Raw genomic sequence first — 25,122 nt, forward strand, 5'->3', positions numbered from 1 at the left:
GGAAATAACCACAAAGAAAATAACCAGGGGAATGGTGCATACGTAATGGCCCCAAAGAAACAGAAAGCCGTGTGGGGCCTTCACCACTGCTTCTGGGAAGGATTATGTTGTGTGTGTGTGTGTGTGTGTGTGTGTGTTAGGGGGTGCATACCACTCCTGGAACCAGCCAAGCCTCCACTCACACTTTAGTCACCAACATGTTTGGGTAAGCACACTACCTAGTCTCTCAGGATTGTGGTTCCTTATCTGCAAAATGGGGTTGCTGCAGTAATCCTTGTGTCAGGCTGAAGGATTAATGCGGTGATACATGTGAAGCACCTAACCATGTCTGGCACTCAGCACACAGTTCATGATAATTATTAGTACTCTGTGACAGTGATGATGATAAGTAATAAACTCTGGCTAAACACAATTCTTACCATAAACTATGGAAAGCTATGAGAAGAAGAAAGAGAAGAAAGTGAAATGTTCTCTGTGCCAGTGTTCCATCCTGTGCTTTGAACTTACATCTCTTGACCCTTCAAGCTAGTTTTGCTCTTCCTGTATTTGGAGTGGTATCTACTGACCACTTCTAATGTTCAGTCAGTTTGGAGGGGCAGTAAGTGAGGCTGGATGCTGGAGAAGAGGGGAGAGAGTGATGAGGGGAAAAAGTTGCCTAAAGTCTGTCACGCACCCAGTAATCCTGAGGTCTGGGAGTCCTGTCTTGCAAATGTCTCTGGTTGGCCCATGCCCTTTTCCTGACACTTGGGTCTTGCTGTGTCTGAAAAGTTTGTGGCTGGAGACAGGTATCTCTGAATCTTTTGTGAAACAGTTTTTAACTTTTTAAATGCATATATTAGAAAACTGCTGTTAAAAAGTTACCCTAAGAGAAAATGCATCCAAGAACTTTGATTGCAGATAATATTCAGTTGCATGTCCAAAAACAAGAGACAGCATGCATTTAACCATAAAGACTAATTCTCACAAATTAGCTGGGCATGGTGGTGGACACCTGTGGTCCCAGGAGGCTGAGGCAGGAGGATGTCAAGGCTGCAACAAGCTGAGATTGCACCACTGCACTCCAGCCTAGGCGACAGGAGTGAGACTTTGTCTCAAAAAAAAAGAAAGATGAATTATCTTCAGGTCACCAGCACTTTTTTTCAGGGGACATCTGCCCTGCATGTGGGGGTGGTGGCTCCCTATCAGGGACGTTTGTCATCTCCCTCAGTGCTCTAGAGGCTTAGGCAGGTAAAGTCAAGTCCCTTTTATGTAAACTTTGCTCTCCAGTGCCAATCCCTGCTGCATGACACCAACCACGTTGGGATAACTACGAAGGCCTTCCACAGTCAGTCACTGTCATTGTCAAAGTCAATTTCAGGCTGCTATGGTTATTCCTGGGGGTAATCAATAAATCATGTCATCACCTTCACCCCTCACAAAGGGGGGTGGGCAGAGAGAAGGCACTTCATCATCAAGGAAAAAGCATTCCCACTGCCAGAAATAAAAGGGAAAATGCAGCAATCAATCCTGTAATCTGAAGCCTTAAAACTTAAACATCTTAACAAGATGTAAAGTCATGACTCAGAAGGGGGCCGAAATGCATACCAATACAGATTCCTGCGCTCACTCTCGCTCACTGGAGGATGAAAGAGCACCACAGGCTTGCAGCTCATTACAGTACAGAGCACAGCCTTAAATGAATGCTCCTTGCTCACTGCAGGGTGCTGGTGTATGAATATGAGTTAAGATAAAAGTTAAGTGACCATTGGTGCTAAAGATTCAGTAGCACAAAACGTTTTTTCATGGTGTTGGCTGGTGAGGAGTTCCTGTAAGTCAAAGACGTTGTTTCTTAATTTCTGTTAGAATAGTAGCAAGGAGATGTAGAATATGGCATGTGGAGAGAAGGGGAGAGCAAAAGAGGTGGAAACGTATCCATTGAGTAGCTAGAAGCTCTCTGTGATAGAAATGTCACCTTGAGGGACATAGATCATTTCCTATTCCTGAATATATGAAAACTACAGTGAATGCTTGAAAGAAAGAGACTAAGGACCAATGAGAATTTGTGTAATTCATCCCTTCCCTTAAAATATTTCAGGACAAAGAAAAACCATATTCTCTTCCAAGTAATGACTGAAATAACTGGCGTCCCAGGAATCTTCTAAGTCATAGTGCCTTGAATTGTTTGCATCTGTAGATTTGAATATTAACATCCTTGACTCCCAGAAGGATATCTTATTTTGGATTGCTCATGACCAAACTGTGTATGTATTTAATGCTTAACTTTTCCACATAAGACATTCTGATTAGAGCTCTCACCCTCCCCTCCATAGACGTGGAAAAATCATTACCAAAAAGAAGAGCGATCCACTTGCTTGGGGAGAAAACCACTTGTGTGTCGGCTGCTGTATCTGATGAGTCTGTGGCTGGAGACAGTGGAGTCTATGAAGCTTTTGTGAAACAGTAAGGATTCAGCAGGGGTGCTTGTAGCTCCAGCAAATCTCCTTCGCCGTGGGTGTGGGTTATATGCTGTAAATGGACTGCTACCATTAGTCCACTCTTTGGCTTAGTAAGGACTTTAGCCGTTAAAGAAGTGATGTGGCTGAAAATTTCAGTATATCAAAAATGACTTTGCCATGGAAATGATAAACAGATTGGTGTACCCAGAGGCAAATGACCCTCTTTAAAATTTAAAAACCTTGATTTTAATGGGAATATTGGAAGAATTCACCAGACTCTGTTTGGCACATGAAGCTTCTCATGTGTATTTCTGAAAGCCTGGAATGTCTCTAGGGTGTGGTATATTTCTAGTAATAAGGAAAGTAGTCATCAGAGAGGCTTTGCCCTAAAGCCCAGAGGCGAACTCTTCTTGAAAAGAGCCTCTAAAACAGTAAGCTTTCACTGGGATCAGTTCCACTGGGAGGGCATAGGAGTGCTGTTAATTCGGATTTTCATTCAGAACGCTAAGTGGCAAACTGTAACCATAACAATTAGTAACCCCATTAATTAACTGTTCATCTACTCCCTGTCCATATAGGCCTAGTGAAATTGAAGATGTCACATACAGTGAAGAGGACGTAGCCATTGTGGAGACCGCCCAGGTTCAGATAGGACTCAGGTAAGGAAGGTGTGTGGGAAAGGAGCAGTTCTGACATCTGTGCGGGGCAAGCGGCCTGTGGTGATTCCTGACTTCATTTAGCCTCTCTTTTGACAGATACAATGCAAAAAGTTCAAGTTTCATGGTGATTATAGCACAGCTCCGAAACCTTCATGCCTTCTTGATACCTCATACTTCAAAAGTGTAAGTAAAATCAGTGAAGATCAAATTGAGGAACTTAAAAATTTCCATGTAAGAGAATTTTACACTGTAATCATGCAGTTCATCAAAATGAAGATATGGAAAAGACATAACAGGGCTGATCATGTCTGAATGAATGGCAGACAAAGATAAAAAGGAAAATGTGAGGAAGACTTACTGAGTTTTAATTCTTATTCAACTGATTCTTTTTAACAGTAGAAGCCAAGACTTTTAATCTTTTTTTTGTAACCAGAAATACTATTTTATGCTGTTTGGAATTTGATTGAAATAGGAGTAAAACTTTTGTTATTGTGTAATTGTTACTACTGTTGTTTAAGGAATTTTCTAATCTTTTACATTAAAATGTAGTGATTAAATTTAATGTATCAGTACAACATTGCCAGTCAAACATTTTGTCATGCTACATGTATGTTTTCATCATCAAGCATTTACTTCCCTGTGACCAGTGAGTTCTTAAAGTTATTTCATTTCATCAAACCAAGAATCCCAACAAATTGATGACATAATTCTACACAGTCCATTGCTTAGAGACTGTTTCCTGACAGATAAGCCTAAAAATCTTATGACAGATAAGTCTGGAAGTCTTAGACGCCACCATTAACATTTTCTGACATCAGAGTTTCAGGGACTCTGAAGGGCTCATGGCTGGACAGTACCAGGAAGAATCCAGATTTCGACTTAGCACGTCAGACATAGAATCCAGAATATACATGTCCACTCTGCATTGAAACTTCCTGTAACAAGTGGATTTTAATAATATTTTGAATATGCATTGTAAGGCTTTGGAAATTTAAAAAGAGCTGTTGAGGGATGATCCCCAAGACTCTATACCCAGCCAGGTGAATGTTTTCCTTAATGATAGAGTATATTCCTTTGTGATAGGACTTTTAATAGAATAAATTTAAGAGTCCTTCATGTTTTTCCTACAGAGTTACTTGTAAATTCACCTCCTAACATTCCAATAATCATCAGAAAGAAGAAACTGGATCTAAGAGGAAAAGAACTAGATAGAGATTATGTACTCAACAACAGAAGAATAGAGATAGTGGATTTCTCTCTTTTTTTTTTTTTGTAAAGATGGGGTCTCACTGGGTTGCCCAGGCTGGTCTTGAACTCCTTGGGCTCTCCCACCTTGGCCTCCCAAAGTGCTGGGATTACGGGCATGAGCCACCGAGCCCAGGTGAGATAGTAGATTTTAATGTGTTGACAAGCATCAAAATTGGAGGTAGGATAGGATTCTAGGAAGAGGGTGAGCTTAGAGAACTTCCTGAATCAAGGCGTGGGCTGTCCACATCATTAGTGAGAAGGGTGAGGCGAGCAGGCATCACGTAGAAGTGCCTAGATCAACACAGACAGCCTGCTTCCCAGGCCTGAGATGAAAAACACCAGTCAGCAGTGTCCAGGAAGACTGGCTTGATATAATCTGTGGCTTCTCCCTACCGGTAAATAACTTGTGATGTTGGAGCATGCCATTGATGGCCTTTTAGTAAAGCAGATCACGGAGAAGACAAGTCTACCAGAGATTGAAACAATAAACAGTGAGAAACAATACACAACTTCAGGAGAAAACTACAGAACATCCCAAGAACACACACCTTCTTTAAACTCACCGTAAGGGTACACCTACAATATGCTCTACTTCAACTAAACCAATCACAGTCATTCTCACTTACCTCATAGGATGTCACCAAGTCCCTTCTGGAGGCATGGTGATACCTGTGTGGTGTAGGACCAGTGAAGTACTCAGCCCAGCCAATGAGCAGACATTTGCTCTTCAGCTCCCCAGCTGGTGTGCAGGCACGCGTTTAGTTGGTGTGAACCTTCCTGACACGTATAGCAATCTTTCCTTAAACCCAAATGTAAAAGACTTGGCGTAAATAATGACACTGCTAAACATGACAGCTAGTATGAGATAGTCTTAAAATTGTTCTTTTTTTCCCCAACTTCAAAAGTTAATTTTTTGATTATTAATTGTGACAGACAGAGTTTATGCTTCCTCTGGTTGACAACAGCCACGGTATTTTTGTGAGTCGCTTGCTGGACTCCAGGTTGTAGAGCTATGCCCCCCCCACACGCCCACCCCCACAACAGAATGAGAGAGAGCATACCTTTGCCTTCTTTCCCTTGTATATTTGGCTCTTAACTATGTAAAATCTCACTTTTAAAATGTGGAAACATTTTTAAATCACTTAAGTGGTTAGGCCACTGGTACGGAAGGCTTCACTGGTGTGATGGCTGGAGAAACAGAAGAGCCCTTCCCTCCATTGCCACTCTAATACACTTCTTCTTTATTACTTTTCCACGAAAGCAGAGAAAAGATTTTCTTCTGCTGAATCTTCAGCCTCCCAGGGACAGTGAGCTGTGTCTTATTAAGGCTCTTTAATCAACAGCAGTGGGCCTCAGGCCCACTAGGTCTTCAATGTGGAATCTCCATAATTAGTATTGATATGAAATACAAAATAATACGACATTCCTCAGTTCTGCATTTGAATTTACAGTTTTTCTACTGGAGAAAGACATGTTTTAGAAGACAGATTAGACAAGCCTGGAAATGGTGGTGGAGGGATAGACTTAGTGATATTCTCTTTCTGGGATTTAAAGGAAGTTACCTCAGCTGTTTCTAAGAATTGTGGGTCTTCATATAATGTGTGCTCAGAAAAGTCACTTTAAAGTAGTATTAGAAGTTATTGTTTTTCTGTAACTCTTCCTCTGAATTTTGCAAGGCAAGAGACTCTTAAAACAGTTTGTCGTATCTCAGACTTTGGAGATGCTAGACAGCGATATTTTTGAACTGTTATTTCATCCGTTTTAAATTTTCTTAACAATATGCTACTTAGCCTTTCTTTTTCTCTAGTAGGATAATGTATTCCATTCCTGGGAAGTGATCATCAGCATCTCTTGTTTAATACTCAGGATGAGGATTCTGTGGGATAAAGTCACCAGTATCTACTTAGTGTGTTCCTACCTTCCCAGGCTCAGAAATAACTTATTTTGGAATTGGCTGTACATGGGGCAGGTGGGACGTTAAATTCGTCTGCCCTGTGGATTGTCTTCCTCTTCACTTTCCTATCATGTGCCTTTGCTGCAGTCTCGTGGTGAGTGGAGGCTGGGCCGTTGCATGCTCAGGGGCGTAGTCAGCTTGGGTGGGTTCAGAACAGAGCATCTATGCAGCTGAGCACGGACCCGTGATAGCAGCAACACTTTAGATTGATCAAGAACTCCATGATCCCTCATTTTCTTGCTTTGCAGATAATTTCAAATGATAGCTGTGAATCTGGTAAAATTAAAGTACCTATGAAATCCGTTTTATTCTTGTTCTTTGCAGATATTTTAGGGTTGCCGTTCTTCCTTCCTCAGCTGATGTCAGCTGTCTGTTTCGCACAAAAGTTCATCCGCCCACAGAATCCATTTTATTCAATGATGTGTTCAGAGTCGCCATTTCCCAAACAGCTTTACAACAGAAGACACTGAGAGTAGATCTTTGCTCTGTCAGTCGACACCGGAGGGAAGAATGCCTGGTAGGGTTCTTCATATTTCCCATCATCAGACAACACTTACGATCGGATGGGCTGAGAATAGATTTTGTGGTTGCTATTTTGCCGGCCCTAGAAATCACTACAGACCTGCCCAGCATCTTGGGAAACATCTAATGTTTTTTCATTTTTTTCTGAAATAGTGGTTTCTGTTTATTCTCTTATTCCAGACCTTTAAAAACTGCTTATAAATTGTGATTTTCTATAAAAGCTGCTTTCTATTTCTAGCTTTTAACCACAGAAGAACTTGACTTTTGTGACAGCTGTCACTCATGGAGTGTGCTTACCACTCCCAGTGCCAATGTCGAGCTTTATGTGAGTGCTGTGTGTATAGTATCTCATTTAATCCTCATGACAACCCGATGAAAGAGTGGTTATGAAATGGATGATTATCCCCTATTTTCAGATAAGGAGCTGTTTGAGAGGTAATATATTTTACGGTCACACAACTATAAACGATGAAGCCAGATATCAAAAAGACATCCCCACATAATTCACTGTTACAAATTAAAATTAAGCAAGACCACTGAATACTATATAGTACCCTTATTCACCTCACTCTCCCCCACCACAGTATTGGAGCTTTTGGGAAGATGTGGTGTTACTGTTTAGAGCAATACGATATTTAAATGCGACAGCAGAAGACTTCACACTTAACTAATTGTGAGTTTAACACGCTGCTGTGCATAATAACCAGAAAACCATTACATCCCAGTAAAGTTACATAAGCGTTCAAATGCAGGCATCTGGAGATGTGCCCATGTGTTCAGAAAACCATTACATCCCAGTAAAGTTACATAAGTGTTCAAATGCAGGCATCTAGAGACGTGCCCATGTGTTCAGAAAACAATGTGAGTCTCCAGTTGAGCTTTTCTCTGCAGTCCAGTGGGAAGCACAGAAACACACGTTTCATGATGAACAAAGTTTAAGAGGGGTAGGTTTCTTCTTAATTTTTCTTCTTGTTTTCTTGAGAAAAATGTCTGATAATATTATCTGACAATGAAGTTAGAAAGAAGCAAAGACAACAGACTTGTTAGGCTATCAGAAAGGCTTTAGTATCATAGATGTCATATTTAGTATAATAGATGTCAGAGGCTCCAACAAAGTTCATAAACGTGTTAATTGATAGCCTTAAAGAAGAGTGTAATTTAATTTAGATTTTGTCTATGTGTGATTTGGTGGAATATGAAAGCCTTTATCCTTTACTTTTTTTGCCATTCTACTAACTTATGTATCTAGAGAAAACTGTTGCTATCTGATGTCTTATTCAAGAACCAAAGTAGAGTTTTTATTTTTTTTTCAGTGGATAATGGATTGTTGGTGAGTAATAATCAAGTCACCTTTACAGCATATTATAAGAAGTACTATGAGGCTGGGCGCGGTGGGTCATGCCTGTAATCCTAGCACTTTGGGAGGCTGAGGCAGGCAGATCACCTGAGGTCAGGAGTTCGAGACCAGCCTGGCCAACATGGTGAAACCCTGTCTGTACTGAAAATACAAAAATTAGCTGGGTGTCGTGGCATGCGCCTGTAATCCCAGCTACTCAGGAGGCTGAGGGAGGAGAATCGCTTGAACCCAGGAGGTGGAGGTTGCAGTGAGCTGAGATCGCATCACTGCACTCCAGCCTGGGAGGCAGAGCAAGACTGTATCTCAAAAATAATAATAATAATTTCACATTTACATAAAGGGCATGCTTAGTCATTAGGTCTTTGCAAAATGGTATCTCACAAACTAATCCCAGGATTAACTTTTAGGTGGGGGGTTATTTCTTATTTAGTCACAGCTGAAAATATAACATATCCCCATGTTTTAAAAAATCCAGCAATGCTTTATGTCAGGAGAATTGCATTTTTTTTTACCCTAAAACAAGCTCATTCAATAATCTTTATCAGAACAAATACTAACTTAAACATTTTATTTTCTCTCCTCTTTATTTTTTTTCTTTGTTTTCTTTCACTTACATAGGCTGGAACTCAGATCAGCCTGGCAGATTTACCATTTTCCAGTGAGGTTTTCACTCTATGGTATAACTTGCTTCCTTCCAAGCAAATGCCTTGCAAAAAGAATGAAGAAAATGAGGACTCTGTATTTCAACCAAACCAGCCGTTAGGAGATTCTATAGACTTGGTGAGTCAAAATTAGAGAATAATACGAAAGTAATGTGAAATACATACATAATATGAAAGTAATATGAAATATGGAATGCTACGAGACCAGTGGAAAAAAACATGCTTTTATCACTTTCACTATCCTTCCTTTTCTCCTTTCACAACTTTGTTTTTCCCAGCTTCCTATAAAAAAAGAAAGTTAATTTCCAGCTTTGGCTTTGTTTCAAATATGGTTTGTAAAAGGAGCACTCTTTTCTGCTCACACTTCCTTATAAAAATAAACTTTGACATAGAGGCTTCACTGGTTTTAAGTGATCATGGAAAAAACCTTTTAATTTAAATATATACTTTCCATGCATCGTGTTCACATTGTTTGATTCCACTGTCAGGTTATACATTTGGCACCTTTATATTTTGCAAATTTGAAATTATTAAGCCAAAACAGTGTGTTAGCTTTCCATTTGTAACATCAATAGCCATAAATATTTTCTATTAAATACTTTTGTAAGGACCAGACATGGTGGCTCAGGCCTGTAATCCCAGCACTTTGGGAGGCTGAGACAGGTGAATTGCTCAGGAGTTCAAGACCAGCGTGGGCAACATGGCGAGATCCCGTCTCTACAAAAATAACAAAAAAATTAGCTGGGTACAGTGGTGCACGCCTGAAGTCCTAGCTCCTGGGGAAGGTGAGGTGGGTGGATCGATTGACCCTTGGAAGTTGAAGCTGGAGTGAGCCATGATCACGCCACTGTACTCCAGCCTGGAAGACAGAAAGAGACCCTGTCTCAAAAAAATGGGGGGTGGGTTGTAGCGAGCAACCATACTTCAATACAGTACTTCAAAAAAACGTACAAAGGGGCCTTTTGTGAGGCCGTTCATCACGAATTTGGCATTTGTGGATATTGTTATTGAATTCAAGTTTATTTTAGATTATGAGGAAGGCATTTCCTAAGCAAAAGTCAGATAATTAAACAACAGTGTTTTATTGATCATCTACTGTGTGTGAGACACTATAGTAGACACTGTAGTGGGGGTGAAAGGGAAACAAACATCATGGTACATCTTAGATCACATGCCCAGGCTTGTGGTAGACACTAAACAATGCATACAAGATGGCGAAATAGAGTTTTTTATCCTTAAGAATGCTTTTATAATGGTCACACTTTATGTAAGTTCTTAAAAATAGCTTTATTACAATATAATTCATATGTCATACATTTCACCCATTTAAAGTGTGACAGTTTATCCATTTGAAGCACCCAATTCAGTGGTTTTTAGGATATTCACAGAGTTGTGCATGCAACCAACATTATAGTCTAATATTAGAACATTGACATCATCACCAAAGAAGCCCTGTGTGCACGAGCAGGGACTCCCAGTTCTCCCTAACCTCTTTCCCCCAAGGCAACCACTAATCTCTGCTACAAGGCAACCACTAATCCCTATCTCTGAATTTGCTTCTTCTGGACATTTCATGTAAGTGGAATAATACAATATTTGTTCTCTTGTGTCATCTTGCACTTAGCATAATATTTTCAAGGTACCTCCATGGTGTTGCAGTATTAGTATTTTATTCCCTTTTATTCACACATAATATTCTATTGTGGATGTACCACATTTTATCTGTCCATCAGCTGATGGGCATTTGGGTTGTTTCCACTTTTTGGCTATTATGAAAAATGCAGCTATGAACACTTGTATACAAGTGTTTTTGTGGACGTATGTTTTCATTTCTCCTGGGTATGTACATGTGAGTAGAATTGTTGGGTTGTATAGTCGCTCTGTGTGTAATATTTTGAGGAATGGCCAAACTGTTCCTAGGTGTTTGCACCATTTTGCATTCCCACTAGCAGTGTATGAGGTTTCCACTTTCTCCCTTGCCATGTGCTATCTGTCTTTCTGATTCTGGCCATTCTTGTGGGTGTGAAGTGGTGTTTCACTGTGGCTTTGATTGACATTTCCCTAATGACTAATGATGGTGAGCATCGTAGGCTTATTGGCCATTAGTATATCTTTTTTTTTTTGAGAAATGTCTTTTCAGAATCTTTGTCTATTTTTAAAAGGTATTGTTTATTTATTTATTTTTAATTTATTGTTATTTTCTTTTGAGATGGAGTTTTGTTCTTATCGCCCAGGCTGGAGTACAATGGCACAATCTCGGCTAACCACAACCACCCCCTCCCAGGTTCAAGTTATTCTCCTGCCTCAGCCTCCCGAGTAGCTGGGATTAGCTGGGATTACAGGCATGCACCACCATGCCCAGCTAATTTTGTATTTTTAGTAGAGATAGGGTTTCTCCATGTGGGTCAGGCTGGTCTTGAACTCCCGACCTCAGGTGATCTGCCCACCTCGCCTCCCAAAGTGCTGGGATTACAGACGTGAGCCACCACGTCCAGTCTGTTGATCTTTTTATTATTGAGTTATAAGAGTTCCTTACCTATTCTTGATACAAACCCCTTATCAGATAAATGATTTGCAGATATTTTCTCTCATTCTGTGGATTGTCTTCTCACTTTCTTGATGGTTTTATTTACGGCACAAAAGTTTTTAATTTTCCTAAAAGTCCAGTTTATCAATTTTTTAAAAATCCTTGTACTTTTGGTATCATAACTAAGACTACTTTGCCTAAACTAATACCACAAAGATTTACCCCTGGGTCTTTTTCTAAGAGTTTTAAAGTCCTATATTTAGGTCTCTGATTCATTTGAGTCGTTAATGTGGATCCAGTTTCGTCTTTTTGTATGTGGAGATGCAGTTGTTGCAGCACCATTTATTGCAAAAACTGTTCTTTCCCCTTGAATTATCTTGGCACCCTTGTTGAAAATCAAGTGTGAGGGTTTATATTTCTGGACTCTCAATCCTGTTCATTAATCCGTATGTCTGTACTTAAGCTAGTACCACACTGCCTTGATTACTATAGCTTTGTAGTCATTTTGAGATCAGGAAGTGTGGGTCTTCCAACTTTGTTTTTCTTTTTAAAGATTATTTTGGCTATTCAGAGTCCCTTGCATTTCCATAAGAGTTTTAGTATCAGTTTACTAAATTCTGCAAAAAAAGATAGCCAGGATTTTCACAGGGGTAGAATTGAGACCTGTAGGTCAGTTTGGAAGATACTGTCATCATAACAGTTCTAAGTCTTCTGATCCATGAACATAGGATATATTTCCATTTATTTAGGTCTTTAATTTCTTTCAATAATATTTCATAGTTTTCAGAGTCAAAGTTTGCATTTCTTTCATTTTTCTTTTTTATTTTTATGTCAGATGGGTAATGTGCTGATGTCCTAATGAGATTTGAAGGAGACATATGTCACACATGAGCATGAAAACCTAATCATCACACTTAGGAACTACAAAAGGATCAGTGTGTGACTTCTTTTGTTAAATTTATTTCTAAGTATTTTATTCTTTCTGATGCTATTGTGAATGGAACCAGGCTTTTAAAAGTTTTGTTCATCATGGCCCCATACAACAGCATAAAAAAGATCTATACATGACCAAGTGAGATTTGTCCTAGGAATGCAAGGTTGGTTTAACACTTGAAAATCAATAAATTATATCAGATATTTCATCATGTAAATGTTTTAATCATTTAAAACAAAGTTTGAGGACCCACTGAAAGAGTGTGATGTTTCAGTACATGTATTCATTATGTAATGATCAAATCAGGGTAAATTAACAAATCCATCACCTGAAACTTTTATCATTTCTTTGCGATGAGACCATTCAAAATCCTTTCTTGTAGCTGTTTTGAAGTATATAATACAATGTTGTTAATTACAGTCACCTTACTGGACATTAGAACAGCAGAACTTATTCTGCCTCTCTAAATGTAACTTGATGTTCCTGTTGAATAACCTTTCCCTTTTCCTCCTCACCCTCCCTACTCTCCCCAGCCACTGTGGAACTGTTTTCTCAGTTGCATTTTTAATTGTTGCACAGTTGATTTTATTTGTCTTGTATCCTGCAACCTTACTGAACTCATTTATTAATTCTAATAGTTTTTTTAGTGGATTCCATTAGATTTTCTATAAGATCATATTGTTTGCAAATAGAGGTGATTTTACTTCTCCTTTCCAGTCATATGCCTTTTATTTCTTTTCTTCTTCTTTTTTTTTTTTTTTTTTTTTTTGCCTATTTGCCCTGGCTAGAACTTCCCAAACAATATTGAAAGAAGTAGTAAGAGCAGACATCCTTGTCTTGGTCTTGATCTTAGTGGAAAAGCTTTCAGCCTTTCACCATTAAGTATGAATTTGGCCATGGCTTTTTCATAGATGTCCTTTATCAGAATGAGGAAAACTTCTTCTTTTCCAAGTTTGTTGACTGCTTTTCATCATTAAAGGCTGTTGGATTTGTAAAATGCCTTTGTTGCATCTCTTGAGATGGTCATGTGGTTTTTGTTCTTTATTCAATTGATATAATGTATTAATTGATTTTCAAGTGGTAAACCAACCCTGCATTCCTAGGATAAATCTCACTTGGTCATAGTGTAGATCCTTTGTATGTTGTTGGACTCAGTTTGCTGATATTCCATTGAGGATTTTTGTGTCTGTATTCATAGTTTTCTTGTGATAGCTTTGGTTTTTATCAGGCTAATTCTGGCCTCATAGTATGAATTAGAAAGCATTCTACCTTTTGGAAGAGTTTGAGAATAATTTGTATTAATTCTTCTGTAAATGTTTCATAGAATTCACAGGTGAAGCCATCCAGTCCTGTACTTTTTTGTGTGTGTAAGTTTTTGTTTACAAATTCTATCTCTGTACTTCAGTCTATTTAGACGTGTAAGTATTGCTTTTTGAGTCTGTTATTAGGTAAAGTAAATTTAGCATTTACCTTTAGCATTGCATTGCATCTTTCTGTTCAACTGAACCTTTTATCATTATGAAGTGTTCCTTTTTATCTCTAGCAATACCTCTTGTTTTAAAATCTACTTTGGTGTTAGTAAAGCTACATATCAGCCTTCTTGGGTTAGTGTTTGCGTGGTTGATCTTTTTTCATCCTTTTACTTTCAACCTTTCTGAAATACTGTATTTAAAGTATTCTACTTATAAGCAATATGTATTTGGTTTTGATTTATTATCCAGTCTTAAAATCTTCATCTTTTAATTGAAATATTTAGCTCACTTACTTTTAATGCTATTATTGATATATTTGGGTTTGATCCTATTATCTTCCTATTTGTTTTCTTTTAATTCCATCTTTATTCTTTTTCTCTCCTTGTTTTGAATTAATTATTTTTAAATTTTCATTTTTCCGTCTACTAGATCTATAGTCTTTTATTTTTTGCAGTTTCTCTGGAGATTATAGCATGAGTTCTTAACTTATTAAAAACTACCATAAATCAATTCCTTTACTTTTTCCCAGACAATGCAAAGATTTTCAAAGACTTTAACTCCATTTTATACCCTTTCCTCCTTCTCTGCTATTATTGTCATATATTTTGAATCTCACAAGATATTATTATTGTTTCATTGACAATTAGTATTCATGCAGATTTCCTCACATTTTTACCCTTTTGTTATATTTTATTTCCTTCTGCATTATTGTGCTTCCATTTGAGACATTTTGCTTCTGCTCAAAGAATTCCCTTTAATATTTCTTTTACTATAGACCTGTTAGTATCTATTTCAACTTCATTTGTGAAAGATGGTTTTTTTGCTGCATATTCAGAATTCTAGGTCTGCAGTTATTTCTTTGAACATGTTAAAAATATCATTTTATTGTCATCTAGCTTCCATTGATTCCATGGAGCTTTTGGAGGATGACTTAATGGTTGGGTCATATAGCATTATTTCTTTTACTGCTTGTAAGATTCTTCAGCAGTTTCACTCTGATATGCTAATGTGATTTTCTTTTTGTTTATACCACTGAAATTCTTTATCATTTCATTCAATTTTTTGAGCATATTATCCATAAAAACTTAAATGTTTTTCTCAGTGCCAGTAGTGTATGGATCATCTGTGGGTCTGCCTTATTTGGCTATCGTTTCTCTTGACTTTCACTCTTTAGGTCCTAATGAAATGCTGGATATTACGTATGAGGATAACTGACTGATATCTTCCTCCAGAGAGGATTTTATATTCTTCTGAAAGGCAAATGACAATATGGGTAGCTTACCTGAATTATGTGGGGACCTGAATTCCAGTTTTGCTCTCCATAAGACTGTATGGCACAATGGAAATATCTGCTTACTATTTTAGCCTGATAGCAGCTGTTTTTTTGCTTTGTTTCTCAGCTTCTTGCTCTGCATATAGGCAGCTTAGGAATGGCAAATGCCATGACAGGAATATCATGCAGAATATTGAGCTCACTTTACAGTTCATTTTCTCCAACCTCTTGTGAGTTGACTGCCTTGGTAGTCCTGAACTCAATTTTAGTCTTCCCATCCTACTGACATTGTCACTGTTCTAGGCAGCCACAGTCTGTTTAGCCTGTGTACCTCACCACTAGAATTGACAAATACCCTAAGGGAAAAGAGTGACAATGGCTCACCTTATTATATTTCTGTTCTGCCTGGGATCTTGGCCCTCTAGTCCTGATTGCCTTTGTTGCTCTTCATTGCTTTAAAACAGCTGAGAGGTTTTGCTTGTTTTGGGTTCTATTTTATTCAGCTTTCATATTTGTTTTCAGCAGGAGAGTTGAATCTTCTTTACAGATAGTAAATTCCCATCTGATGAGTTGTTAAATCATTTCTTCAAGGATATGATGTTAATTGCCGTATGCTTTCCATTCTCCAGGATGCAGTGTCAGCCTTACTTGCAAGAACATCAGCTGAGTTGTTAGCTGTGGAACAAGAATTAGCACAAGAAGAAGAAGAAGAAGAATCAGGACAAGAAGAGCAAAGGGGTCCAGATGGAGACTGGTTAAACAGTTATTTCCTTTTGCTATTGGGAACTCAAAGATGATGTGTTTACACGTCTTACAATGAAACCTTTGTAGGCTCATGTTTTATTCCAGAATTATGGAATGCACTGCACCTTCAGGAAGCTATGCTAGGAAAAGTCTTTCCTTGGTCATTAGAGAGTTAAGGAAGTAACGGCAAGATTGTGGGCAAAGTTAAAACATTAGCCAGATTCTTTGTTCTTGTTTCGAGTAATTTTAAAACACTATTTTCTGAGCTTTTTTTTTTTTAAGTCTAAACTTGATTTTGATAGATATGGTAGCTTATTGTAGAGTTATAATTTTAAAAGTGACTCTATTTTTCTTCTAACTACCTGTAAGTACCATTTAGGCTCTAGGAAGACAAAGCAGGTATTTAAAAAACAACTTCTGAGTACTTATTTCTCTGTTTGTTACCACTCTTACCTTCTTTTTCCCTGTCCTTCCCTTTATCCATACCCAATCCTTTAAAAAGGGGGGCAGAGAGGGAAGTTATTACAGTTTTTGTTCAGGTTCATATCTATATAAAGAGCTATCCTTCCTGGATTGTACTGTTTTCTCTTAAAACAAATTTGAGTGAATATTTCACTCATTAAATATATATGTAAAATCATTTGAGTTAATTTTTGATATATAGTTGTTTAGACTGTTATGTTCAGTTGAACTACTGTTAACACATGTGCATATACATATATAGCATGCATTTGTATGTGTGTATATAGAAAACTTTTTAGAAACTTAGAGTGACAAGGTATATCATAAATAACGCAGTCATGGACATTTGGAAGGAATAGCTTTCTACTGTGATGTAAAAAGATATAGATATACTTTGTCTTTATCAAAAGTCCTTCATAGTGAATAAAAGTCACAGCACTGCAAAACAAATAAATATGAAAATATGAGAGTGATTATAAGGTTCATTATAGTATCTTTAAATAGTAATTCTCATATATGTAAAATACAATTTGTTTCACACATATTTCCAAACAGTACACTTACTATGTAAACAAAGAAATTTATAACTCATAGTAGTCATTAATGGTTCCCGTTATGTTCACTTCATGGCTAGACATTTATTAACTAGTCTGTGCCTGTTTGTCGTTATGCCACCAGTCAAATTAAAGCTGAACATTTAGTTATCAATGGAAAGAATGTTTGCGTTCGGAGAACATGAAACTCAACGAAGTATGAGATGTTCTAAACCATCCTAGTACTCCTGCTTTATATATTCCATATAAGCGGTATTTATCTTCTGGAGCACCACTTACACCACTTACAATGCCACTTCAGCCCGTGCCAGGGCTTTTGTTAAAAATGAGTCTTCTGCTAGTTTAGAAGAAAAACTTGCTTAACATAGGATTCTCCCTGCTAGACCATGAGCACATTCAATAAAATGAGCATTTAAAATCCTTACTTGTTTATTCACTCTTAGCTGAGAGTAACTCCATTCTATTATATGATTAATTGTACAATAAATGAACAACGAATACCAAGTTATTTTATAGTGAGTGTCAATATTTTTAAATGCTAACAAACATTAAACTCTATATGTAATTTTCAGAATATGTCTATTTTAATATCTAGAAATTAGGTTAAATTTCATGAGTTTAACTTTTTAATACCACATTATGGTGATTTTGCCACAGGTTACTAGAGGGTGAAGTAAGGATTTTATTTTTTATGAGACATTTAGTTAAAAACCCCAGCCAAAGAAATGGCTTGGCTCATTATATGTGAGTCTGTTCGTTTCCCAGATAACAACTTAGCATGCCCAGGCTGCGTGTTCATGGAGCATGCCTGCCTACCAAAAGTGTGTTTTGTTTTTGTTTTACCATAGGCTAACAATGCTGAGAGAGGCCTCTAACGAAATTGTGGCTGAAAAAGAGGCTGAAGTTAAACTGCCAGAGGACAGTAACTGTACAGAAGATTTAAGTTCATGCCCTAGTGTGCCTGAGATGAACGAAGACGGGAACAGGAAAGAAAACAACTGTGCCAAAGACCTCAGAAGTCAGCCACCTACTGGAATACCAACACTGGTGACTATTCCACTGTTCTGTCTTAAAACTGATGCCTCACAGGCACCCTGTGGACTAGGGAGATGCGTGCCTGTCTCCTTAGGTATAAGTTCCGTGTCAGGATTTTGTGCCGAAAGCTGATCGTGAAAGGCGTGTGTGGGAACAGGCTCTGAGAAGCATCATAAATGCTTTAAAGTTTTAAAATGGGCCCAAAATATTCTCCACTTATATTTGGAGAATATATAAGAAGAGAAATAGTTCTAGCTACTTTAAATCTCTATAAATACTCTGTGAATATTAAAAGTATTTTCTGAATTCCTTGGATAATAACAGGGTGTCTTGTGTCAAGTTCCGTATATGTAGTAAGCTTTATTTCCATTTCAAACATTAAGTAAACATTTAAAGTTCATTTTGGTTAGGCGATGCCCTGATTGGAAAGGTGACAGGTGACTTAGTTTAGGCACAAGTGCTAGCCAAGTTATTAAACAGGTAACTTTGCTAGTTAAGTGAGAGATGTATTGAGACTCTCAGCCCCATATGGGGAAAATATTTTCAAGCTTTGAGGATGCCCACACACTGGGGATATTAGTAATAGAGTTTAGAAAATTATAATTTTGTATTCCTGAGAAAATAATATTATGCCCTAAGAACTTCCTTTCTCAAAGGAGCAAACTTTCATCAAGAGGCAGGTTTGGAATCAAATTATACCTATAAGATAAAAAACAGACATCTGCCTATGCCTACTGAGTTTGTATTTTGAGAAACTTCCATTTTTACTTAAGTTTTATTTTTGTTACATTTCTAAAGATCCAGTAAAAATACAACTCAGCTTCACAACAGTTATGTTTATACATGTATAATTGCATATTCTATTTAAACCTACAAGTTTGTGGTATATTTCATTTTCTTATATTTAATTATCTTTATCATTTATTTGGAAAAAGTGTAATCAGAAAGTTGAATAAAGTTTAATGATGATATATACCCAAATAGGATTCTTTATAAAATCATTTTAAATCTAAACCTTCATTCTAATGTTCGACCTTGTGGAGGCAGCACCTCTATTTATGGTGCTTGTTGGACAGATACCACAGTGCCTGCCGTGCAGAACTTCCCAAGAACTCACACTGCCCGCTGTGCAGAACTTCCTGAGAACTTAGCAGAAAGCCACTCTTGGTAGAAAACTGAAGAGAAATTCTCCCCAGAAGTACTTTGGAAGTACTATAGTCTGTAATGCAAAGCCTTTCTCTTAGGAGTGGCCGTAGTGCTCCATGAGTCTCTGTTGTAACATTAGATATTTTTTCTTTCTTAGAAGAAAGGAGCATAATGTTTACACATCTTTCAGCTCCTGACAAGCTGTTAACTTCTCTTATAGGTTGACAAAGAGACAAACACTGATGAAGCCGCTAATGACAATATGGCAGTTCGCCCCAAAGAGCGCAGCAGCCTGAGCTCTAGACAGCATCCTTTTGTGAGGAGCAGCGTGATAGTGCGCTCACAGACCTTTTCTCCCGGAGAGCGGAGCCAGTACATCTGCAGGGTAAGGTGGCGGCGCTCGCGGCGAGGCTCTGGGACTGCAGCTTCTTCCCTGCTGGTAGGGAATGGCCTGCAAAGGAGAAGACTGTGCACTGGGAGTCTTCACATGACAACTACAAATGCTAGAAATGCTATAAAATAGATGTAGAATATCACATGCTTATGGTCCTTTTCAGTTTGTTTGTTTTGCTGTCAAATTTAATGTCTCCTTGGTTGCAATGTGATTTATTTGGCAAGTAAGCAAAGTTTAAGGATCGGAGTGCCAAGTATTCATACGTTATTTGGACATCAGTCTGTATTTAGAAACATAAAGTGGTTTTTTGAGATATATGTGGTCTGTATATTTCTATTCTATATCTTGTGGCCAAACCATGTTAGTCTTGTTGAACTGAGAATTGTGAATTGCATTTTAGAGCAAAAATCCTCTTTTAATAATGCTTATAAACACTGATCACATCCATAGTTCTGTGAAGAAAATTATGAGATTTGTTATCATTTTGCCAAATTCTACTTCTAGAAGTATTTCTGATTTATCTAGTAAGACAGACATAATATTATAAACTGGGTTAGAAATCCCTTTTTAAATTCTAAATTTATTCATTCAGTTCAACACGTTTTTATTAAGCACCTGCTTTTAAGCACTTTCCTAGATACTTGGGATTCATTTAGAAACAAGAGACTCAGAGCCCTGCCATTGTAGAGTTTACGTTCCTGTGAATCGAGCCAGACCACAAGCAGTAAATATGATGAACAAGCTGTGAAGTATCTTGGAAGGGGATCAATGCTATGGACAACAGTAGTGCAGGGGGTTGGGGGTAATACGCAGGATTCAGAGCAGGCTGCATTTCAGTAAAGATTTGAAGCAGAGGAGACAGTGGGCATGGGCTATCTGGGCTGAGAGCATTCTAGATAGCACAGACTGTCTCAACTCTGACCTTGAGCTCAGTGCTTTGTGCAGACCTTTCTTTAAAGAAACAAATATCATGTATTAGCTAAAAATACAAAGGATAATTTTATTTAAAAAAATATATAAGTGGCTTAAACATATGATTTTTGATAGCCACTACCAAAAGGCAGCTATTTAAATTATTTCCAGGCATGGTGGCTCATGACTGTAATCCCAACACTTTGGGAGCCTGAGGGGAGCGAATCACCTGAGGTCAGAAGTTCGAGACCAGCCTGGCCAACATGGTGAAACCCCATCCCTACTAAAAATACAAAAATTAGCTGGGCGTGGTGGCGTGTGCCTGTAATCCCAGTTACTAGGGAGGCTGAGGCAGGAGAATTGTGTGAACCTGGGTGGCAGAGGTTACAGTGAGCCGAGATCATGCCACTGCACTCCAGCCTGGGTGACAGAGTGAGACTCTGTCTCAAAAAAAAATACATAAATAAATAATTTAACAAAATGAAGTTATTTAGCGAAACAGAACAGGAAAAACTTATTTGAGGGGATTGTCTTAAAAAAATAAACTCTTAACTATCGCTACCTGCTTTACTTGGTAAATGTCTCAATCCCAAACTTCTGCTTGCACTCTGTTTGATATGCAGTGATTTTTTTTTTTAATCTTTTGTTGCCAGTTAAATCGGAGTGACAGTGACAGTTCAACCCTGGCTAAAAAATCACTGTTCGTGAGAAACTCCACCGAACGCCGCAGTTTGAGGGTCAAAAGGGTATGTATTCCCTCAGCCACGTCCCACTGTCCCTGGACCAGTCCAGAATTGTGACTTGTGCAGCACAAACTCCAGAACCACGAAATGAATGTCAGTGCTCCATGCACTTGGCCTACTGAATGCAGCCACTGGGATACACAGAGACGCAGATGCCGTGGCTGCTGTGGAGATGGGGGGTTGTGAGGGCATTTATTCATCATTGGTGTGGAACCTGTGATGGTTAAGACTGGAAATGCAGTTTCAGTATCTCTGGAAAAGGGGCCTGCTGAGCCTGCAGGGGTATCAGACAATGGTAGAACACATTTCTGATGACGCTGCATACCATGTCCAGGTCTTGAGCGATTGTGGGAAGGGGTGTAAGACCTGGTACCTTTTCTGAAGGACACACACGCTGGTAAAGGAGGAACACACAGTTTTCGTTACTTGCTTAAACAGGTATCTTTAGAAAGTTCACACTAATGTGGGTGGGCAGCTCAGGTGGCATTTTCCTGGAGGTCATGGGTCTCTGCATGAGCTTTAAGGATAAGTTTAAGAGAATAAGTGAATTAACAGGTTGGACTGTTCAGGTAGTTCAGAAATGCCTGTTTACTTGCCAACAGCTGAAATACTAAAGGAAAATATTTGTTTACTGTGATCATTTTGGCTTAAAATGTGTGGTTTGGTGAGTACAGACCACCACATGTGCTGAGCTCTGTCGATGGCGAAGAGCTCGCACCCTCAGGAGTCCATGGTCTAGAGGAGGACGCAGCACACACAGGACTGTCACAGCTGTGCCGGGTACGATAGGGAATGAGCCCATCTAATTGAGAGAGTCAGAAAGACTCAGTTGGCCAGGGGTGGGGGGTCTCCACACTTGAATAAAATTTCAAGAAGAAAATGGTAGCTTTGGGGCTGGGTGGGGGTGTGATGGATACTGGGTGCTGTGAGTAGGTGGCATAAAATGATTCTGGAGCAGGGACACACAGGACATGAGGATTGTCAGGTTCTGCTAACAGCCTTGGCACTGTGGATAGGAGGATCAGGCGTGAAGGCGGGGAAGATAAATTAGAAGCATTGTCATCACCAGGGCCACTCTGGTCTCATGCCACCATGTGCAGAGTGAGAGATGCCTGGCCAGGCAGCAGTGGGTGCCCCTGGTTTAACTTCCTGGTTACTTGAAAGGCGTAAAAGCATATTTCATTTTTCTAGAGGCAGATGAGATGTGCTGGCGTTTATTCAGCAGTCATGATTTTCAGGAAATTCTGAGATGTCGATTTTTGAGATTACCAAACTTTATGCTTTAAAAGCACCCAAATTTTTATCATCTTGTGTGAAAAGTCTTCTCAACTCCTTTCTAAGTCACTTGCCTTCTTAAGCAGCACATACTCTCAGGGATAGTTTCACTCTTCAGATAAATATTAACCAAAAGTGTTTATGAATCAAGGAGCTGAGAAACGGTTGGGTTACTGATAAACTTAGTTATCAGGACTACTTGACACAGACAAAGGTTAATCCTGAAGCATGTGTAGAAGATGGTTTTAAATGGTTTTTAAAAGTAGACAGATACAGTTTGATAGGAACAAGTGAGGAATGGTATTCTGCTTTAAGAATTACAGCATGAGCAAGGTATAGAGGTGTATGAGGACAAAAGTATCTGCAAAGATGAGTAAAAGGTTCGCCTGAATAGAAGAGCAAAGCGCCAAGTGTGTGAGTGATGAGGTTAGAGGGGTACCCACCAGCAGTGGTGTGCTGCACCCTCCTCATGCTGGCTCACAAGAGTCAGTTGTGCTCGTCTCTTGCCAGTTAAATCGGAGTGACAGTGACACATCACAGTCATAGCTTGAAAATGGTGATGGTAGGAGTATTTGCCACATAGAAACTGGCAAACCCTGCAAATCAGTGCTTTCTTCTCTCCTAGAGAGAGCCAGTTATTAAACATTTACCAGCAGACTCTTGTATATGGAGTCCTTAGGCTCTGTGTGCATGACAGCTAGGAACGATTTCTGATTCTGAACAGTAAGTAATACAGTCAAAGATGATGTGTGTCTAGATGATTCTTACTGAGTAATGCATTTGTAGAGAGGAGAGGGTAGGGGTTGAATAAAGGGAACCTAAAAATAAGAATGTTACACAAGACCATGCAATATGTACTGGATGTGGGGGAAGAACAGGAGGACACAGTAAGAGTGATTCTGACTTGGGCTAAGGCTCTGAAATCTGAATAGGGACAGACAGGCCCCTCCCTTCCATCTGGCATGAGCACTACCATTATTCCAGATCTTCAAACTAAAGTACTTGTCAAATTTGAGTCCCTCCTCACTCATATCAAATAGTAACAGTTCTTACTAGCAATCACTTATTTTGCATTCTGTCTGCCAGTAATCTAGGCAAGAAATACCTCCTTGTTCCCCTCTGCTGGCACAGTCACACCTCTCACCCAGCCTTGTTTAAAATCTCTTCCTCAAGTGAATGGGCCCTGAACCTGAGTGATCCATCCCCTTCCCTGACTCCCTGTGCACTCCTGCGCTCACTCACAGCTTCCTCTCGCTTAAGGTCTCATGTCATTCTGCAGTCGAAGTCTTCAAGGGCAGAGATTGTGTCTTCTCTTCCTAGTACTTTGCCTGCACAGCCCCAGCAGACGTTTATTCATGTATGTTCAATAATTATTGCTTGATGAATGGGTTAAGATTGCCCCTGGGAAGAGCCATGGTGATTCAGTGGTGAAAGTAAGTAGCACACAATAGGAAATCAAGGAAGGCAACTCAATTTAAGCATTCTGATTAGAGAGTCAAAACCTAGCAACATTGTCCAGCTATATTCAGGCCGACTGTCATTGATATGATAAGATTTATATGTCCTGAAATGGAGGAAACAGAAGTGTCTTGCAATGTATTTATTTATTACACGAGGCAGGCTTCATGTAATCAATTGGTCAGGCTAAGTAATCCAGGCTGTACTATGGTAACAACTTTAAAAATCTCTGCGGTATAAAACAATAAAGGTTTATTTCTTGCCCAGCTACTGGTTCACTGCAGGTTGGCAGGAGGCCCTGCCCCATGTTGCTGTCACCCAGGGCCCATGCTGATGGAGCCTCCCTCTGTGGTTCTTTGCTCTCCCTCCAGCAGGGGACAGAAATGTGCACCTCTCACACTGGCCTTGACAGGCTTCTGCCAGAAGTAAGGCACGTCTCTGCAACTCACCTGCCATGGGCCAGAGCAAGTTGCTCCTGCCCCTTAGGCCCTGGCTTCTAGGGCGCAAGGAAGCACCATCCATCATGCACCAGAAAGGAGGGAAAGCGGGGTAACCACTGCCTGTATAACCAGGGTGTTCATCATTCTCTTTCTAACTATCTAGACGGTTTGCCAGTCAGTCCTTAGAAGAACAGCACAAGAATGCCCAGTACGGACATCTCTAGACTTAGAACTGGACCTTCAGGCATCCCTGACCCGGCAGAGCCGCCTCAATGATGAGCTGCAGGCACTGAGGGACTTGCGGCAGAAGCTGGAGGAACTGAAAGCTCAGGGAGAGACTGACCTTCCACCAGGCGTGCTGGAGGACGAGAGGTTCCAGAAGCTTCTGAAGCAAGCGGAGAAGCAGGTACACAGCTCAGGGTCTGTCATCTCGGAGGGGCTTACATCTTTTTTAAAGCATGCCACTTAGAAGGTACCCAACTTACGCTTCTTTTTTGCGCGTAAGTCTTTGGATGTTTTACTACAGCTTGGAACACATTTGGAACACATTTTTCCCACTGCTATAGGCCCTTTTCTTTTTTTTTCCCAAACTGAAAATGTTGAAGGAACAAGGAAGCTGGGAAAGTGGGTGTGGCAGCAGGGGATGGGTGTGGCCAGTAAGAGTGAGGGCGTGGCCAAGGGGGAAGTGGGAAGTAGTCATAATTTCTCCTCCAGATTTTTCTCAATCTCAACGTAAGACTTGGCAAATAAATACAGTATAACTTTTGGCATAAGTGAGACATTTTGTTTGGATTTTCTATGGATGTCTTTTTAAGGTTCATTAACCACATCAATTGTGAAATACATTGCTAATTTTAATGCTACTAAATTTTCACTTTCATTCTTATCTTAAAGAAAAATTACACTTTGTTTATTG

The 25,122-nt window shown here is 39.2% G+C and overlaps 1 protein-coding gene and 1 non-coding gene across 2 annotated transcripts in view; one reads left to right on the plus strand and one right to left on the minus strand.

Moving 5' to 3' along the window:
* Positions 1 to 25,122, plus strand: part of WWC2 (WW and C2 domain containing 2) — a 228,885-nt gene that overhangs the window by 173,411 nt on the left and 30,352 nt on the right. The window contains exons 12-21 of the mRNA XM_025385999.1: positions 2,310 to 2,439; positions 3,014 to 3,094; positions 3,191 to 3,277; positions 6,621 to 6,813; positions 8,794 to 8,955; positions 15,673 to 15,797; positions 17,652 to 17,850; positions 19,205 to 19,369; positions 20,944 to 21,036; positions 24,370 to 24,612. Of these exons, the coding sequence (XP_025241784.1) occupies positions 2,310 to 2,439; positions 3,014 to 3,094; positions 3,191 to 3,277; positions 6,621 to 6,813; positions 8,794 to 8,955; positions 15,673 to 15,797; positions 17,652 to 17,850; positions 19,205 to 19,369; positions 20,944 to 21,036; positions 24,370 to 24,612 (1,478 nt within the window). The remainder of the gene's footprint in view (positions 1 to 2,309; positions 2,440 to 3,013; positions 3,095 to 3,190; positions 3,278 to 6,620; positions 6,814 to 8,793; positions 8,956 to 15,672; positions 15,798 to 17,651; positions 17,851 to 19,204; positions 19,370 to 20,943; positions 21,037 to 24,369; positions 24,613 to 25,122) is intronic.
* LOC112625635 lies at positions 12,194 to 12,297 on the minus strand. The gene has a single exon (XR_003119716.1). It is a non-coding gene; the product is annotated as a small nucleolar RNA U13 (small nucleolar RNA).

The sequence above is a fragment of the Theropithecus gelada genome, chromosome 5 (genome assembly GCF_003255815.1).
Source record: "Theropithecus gelada isolate Dixy chromosome 5, Tgel_1.0, whole genome shotgun sequence".
Taxonomy (NCBI): domain Eukaryota; kingdom Metazoa; phylum Chordata; class Mammalia; order Primates; family Cercopithecidae; genus Theropithecus; species Theropithecus gelada.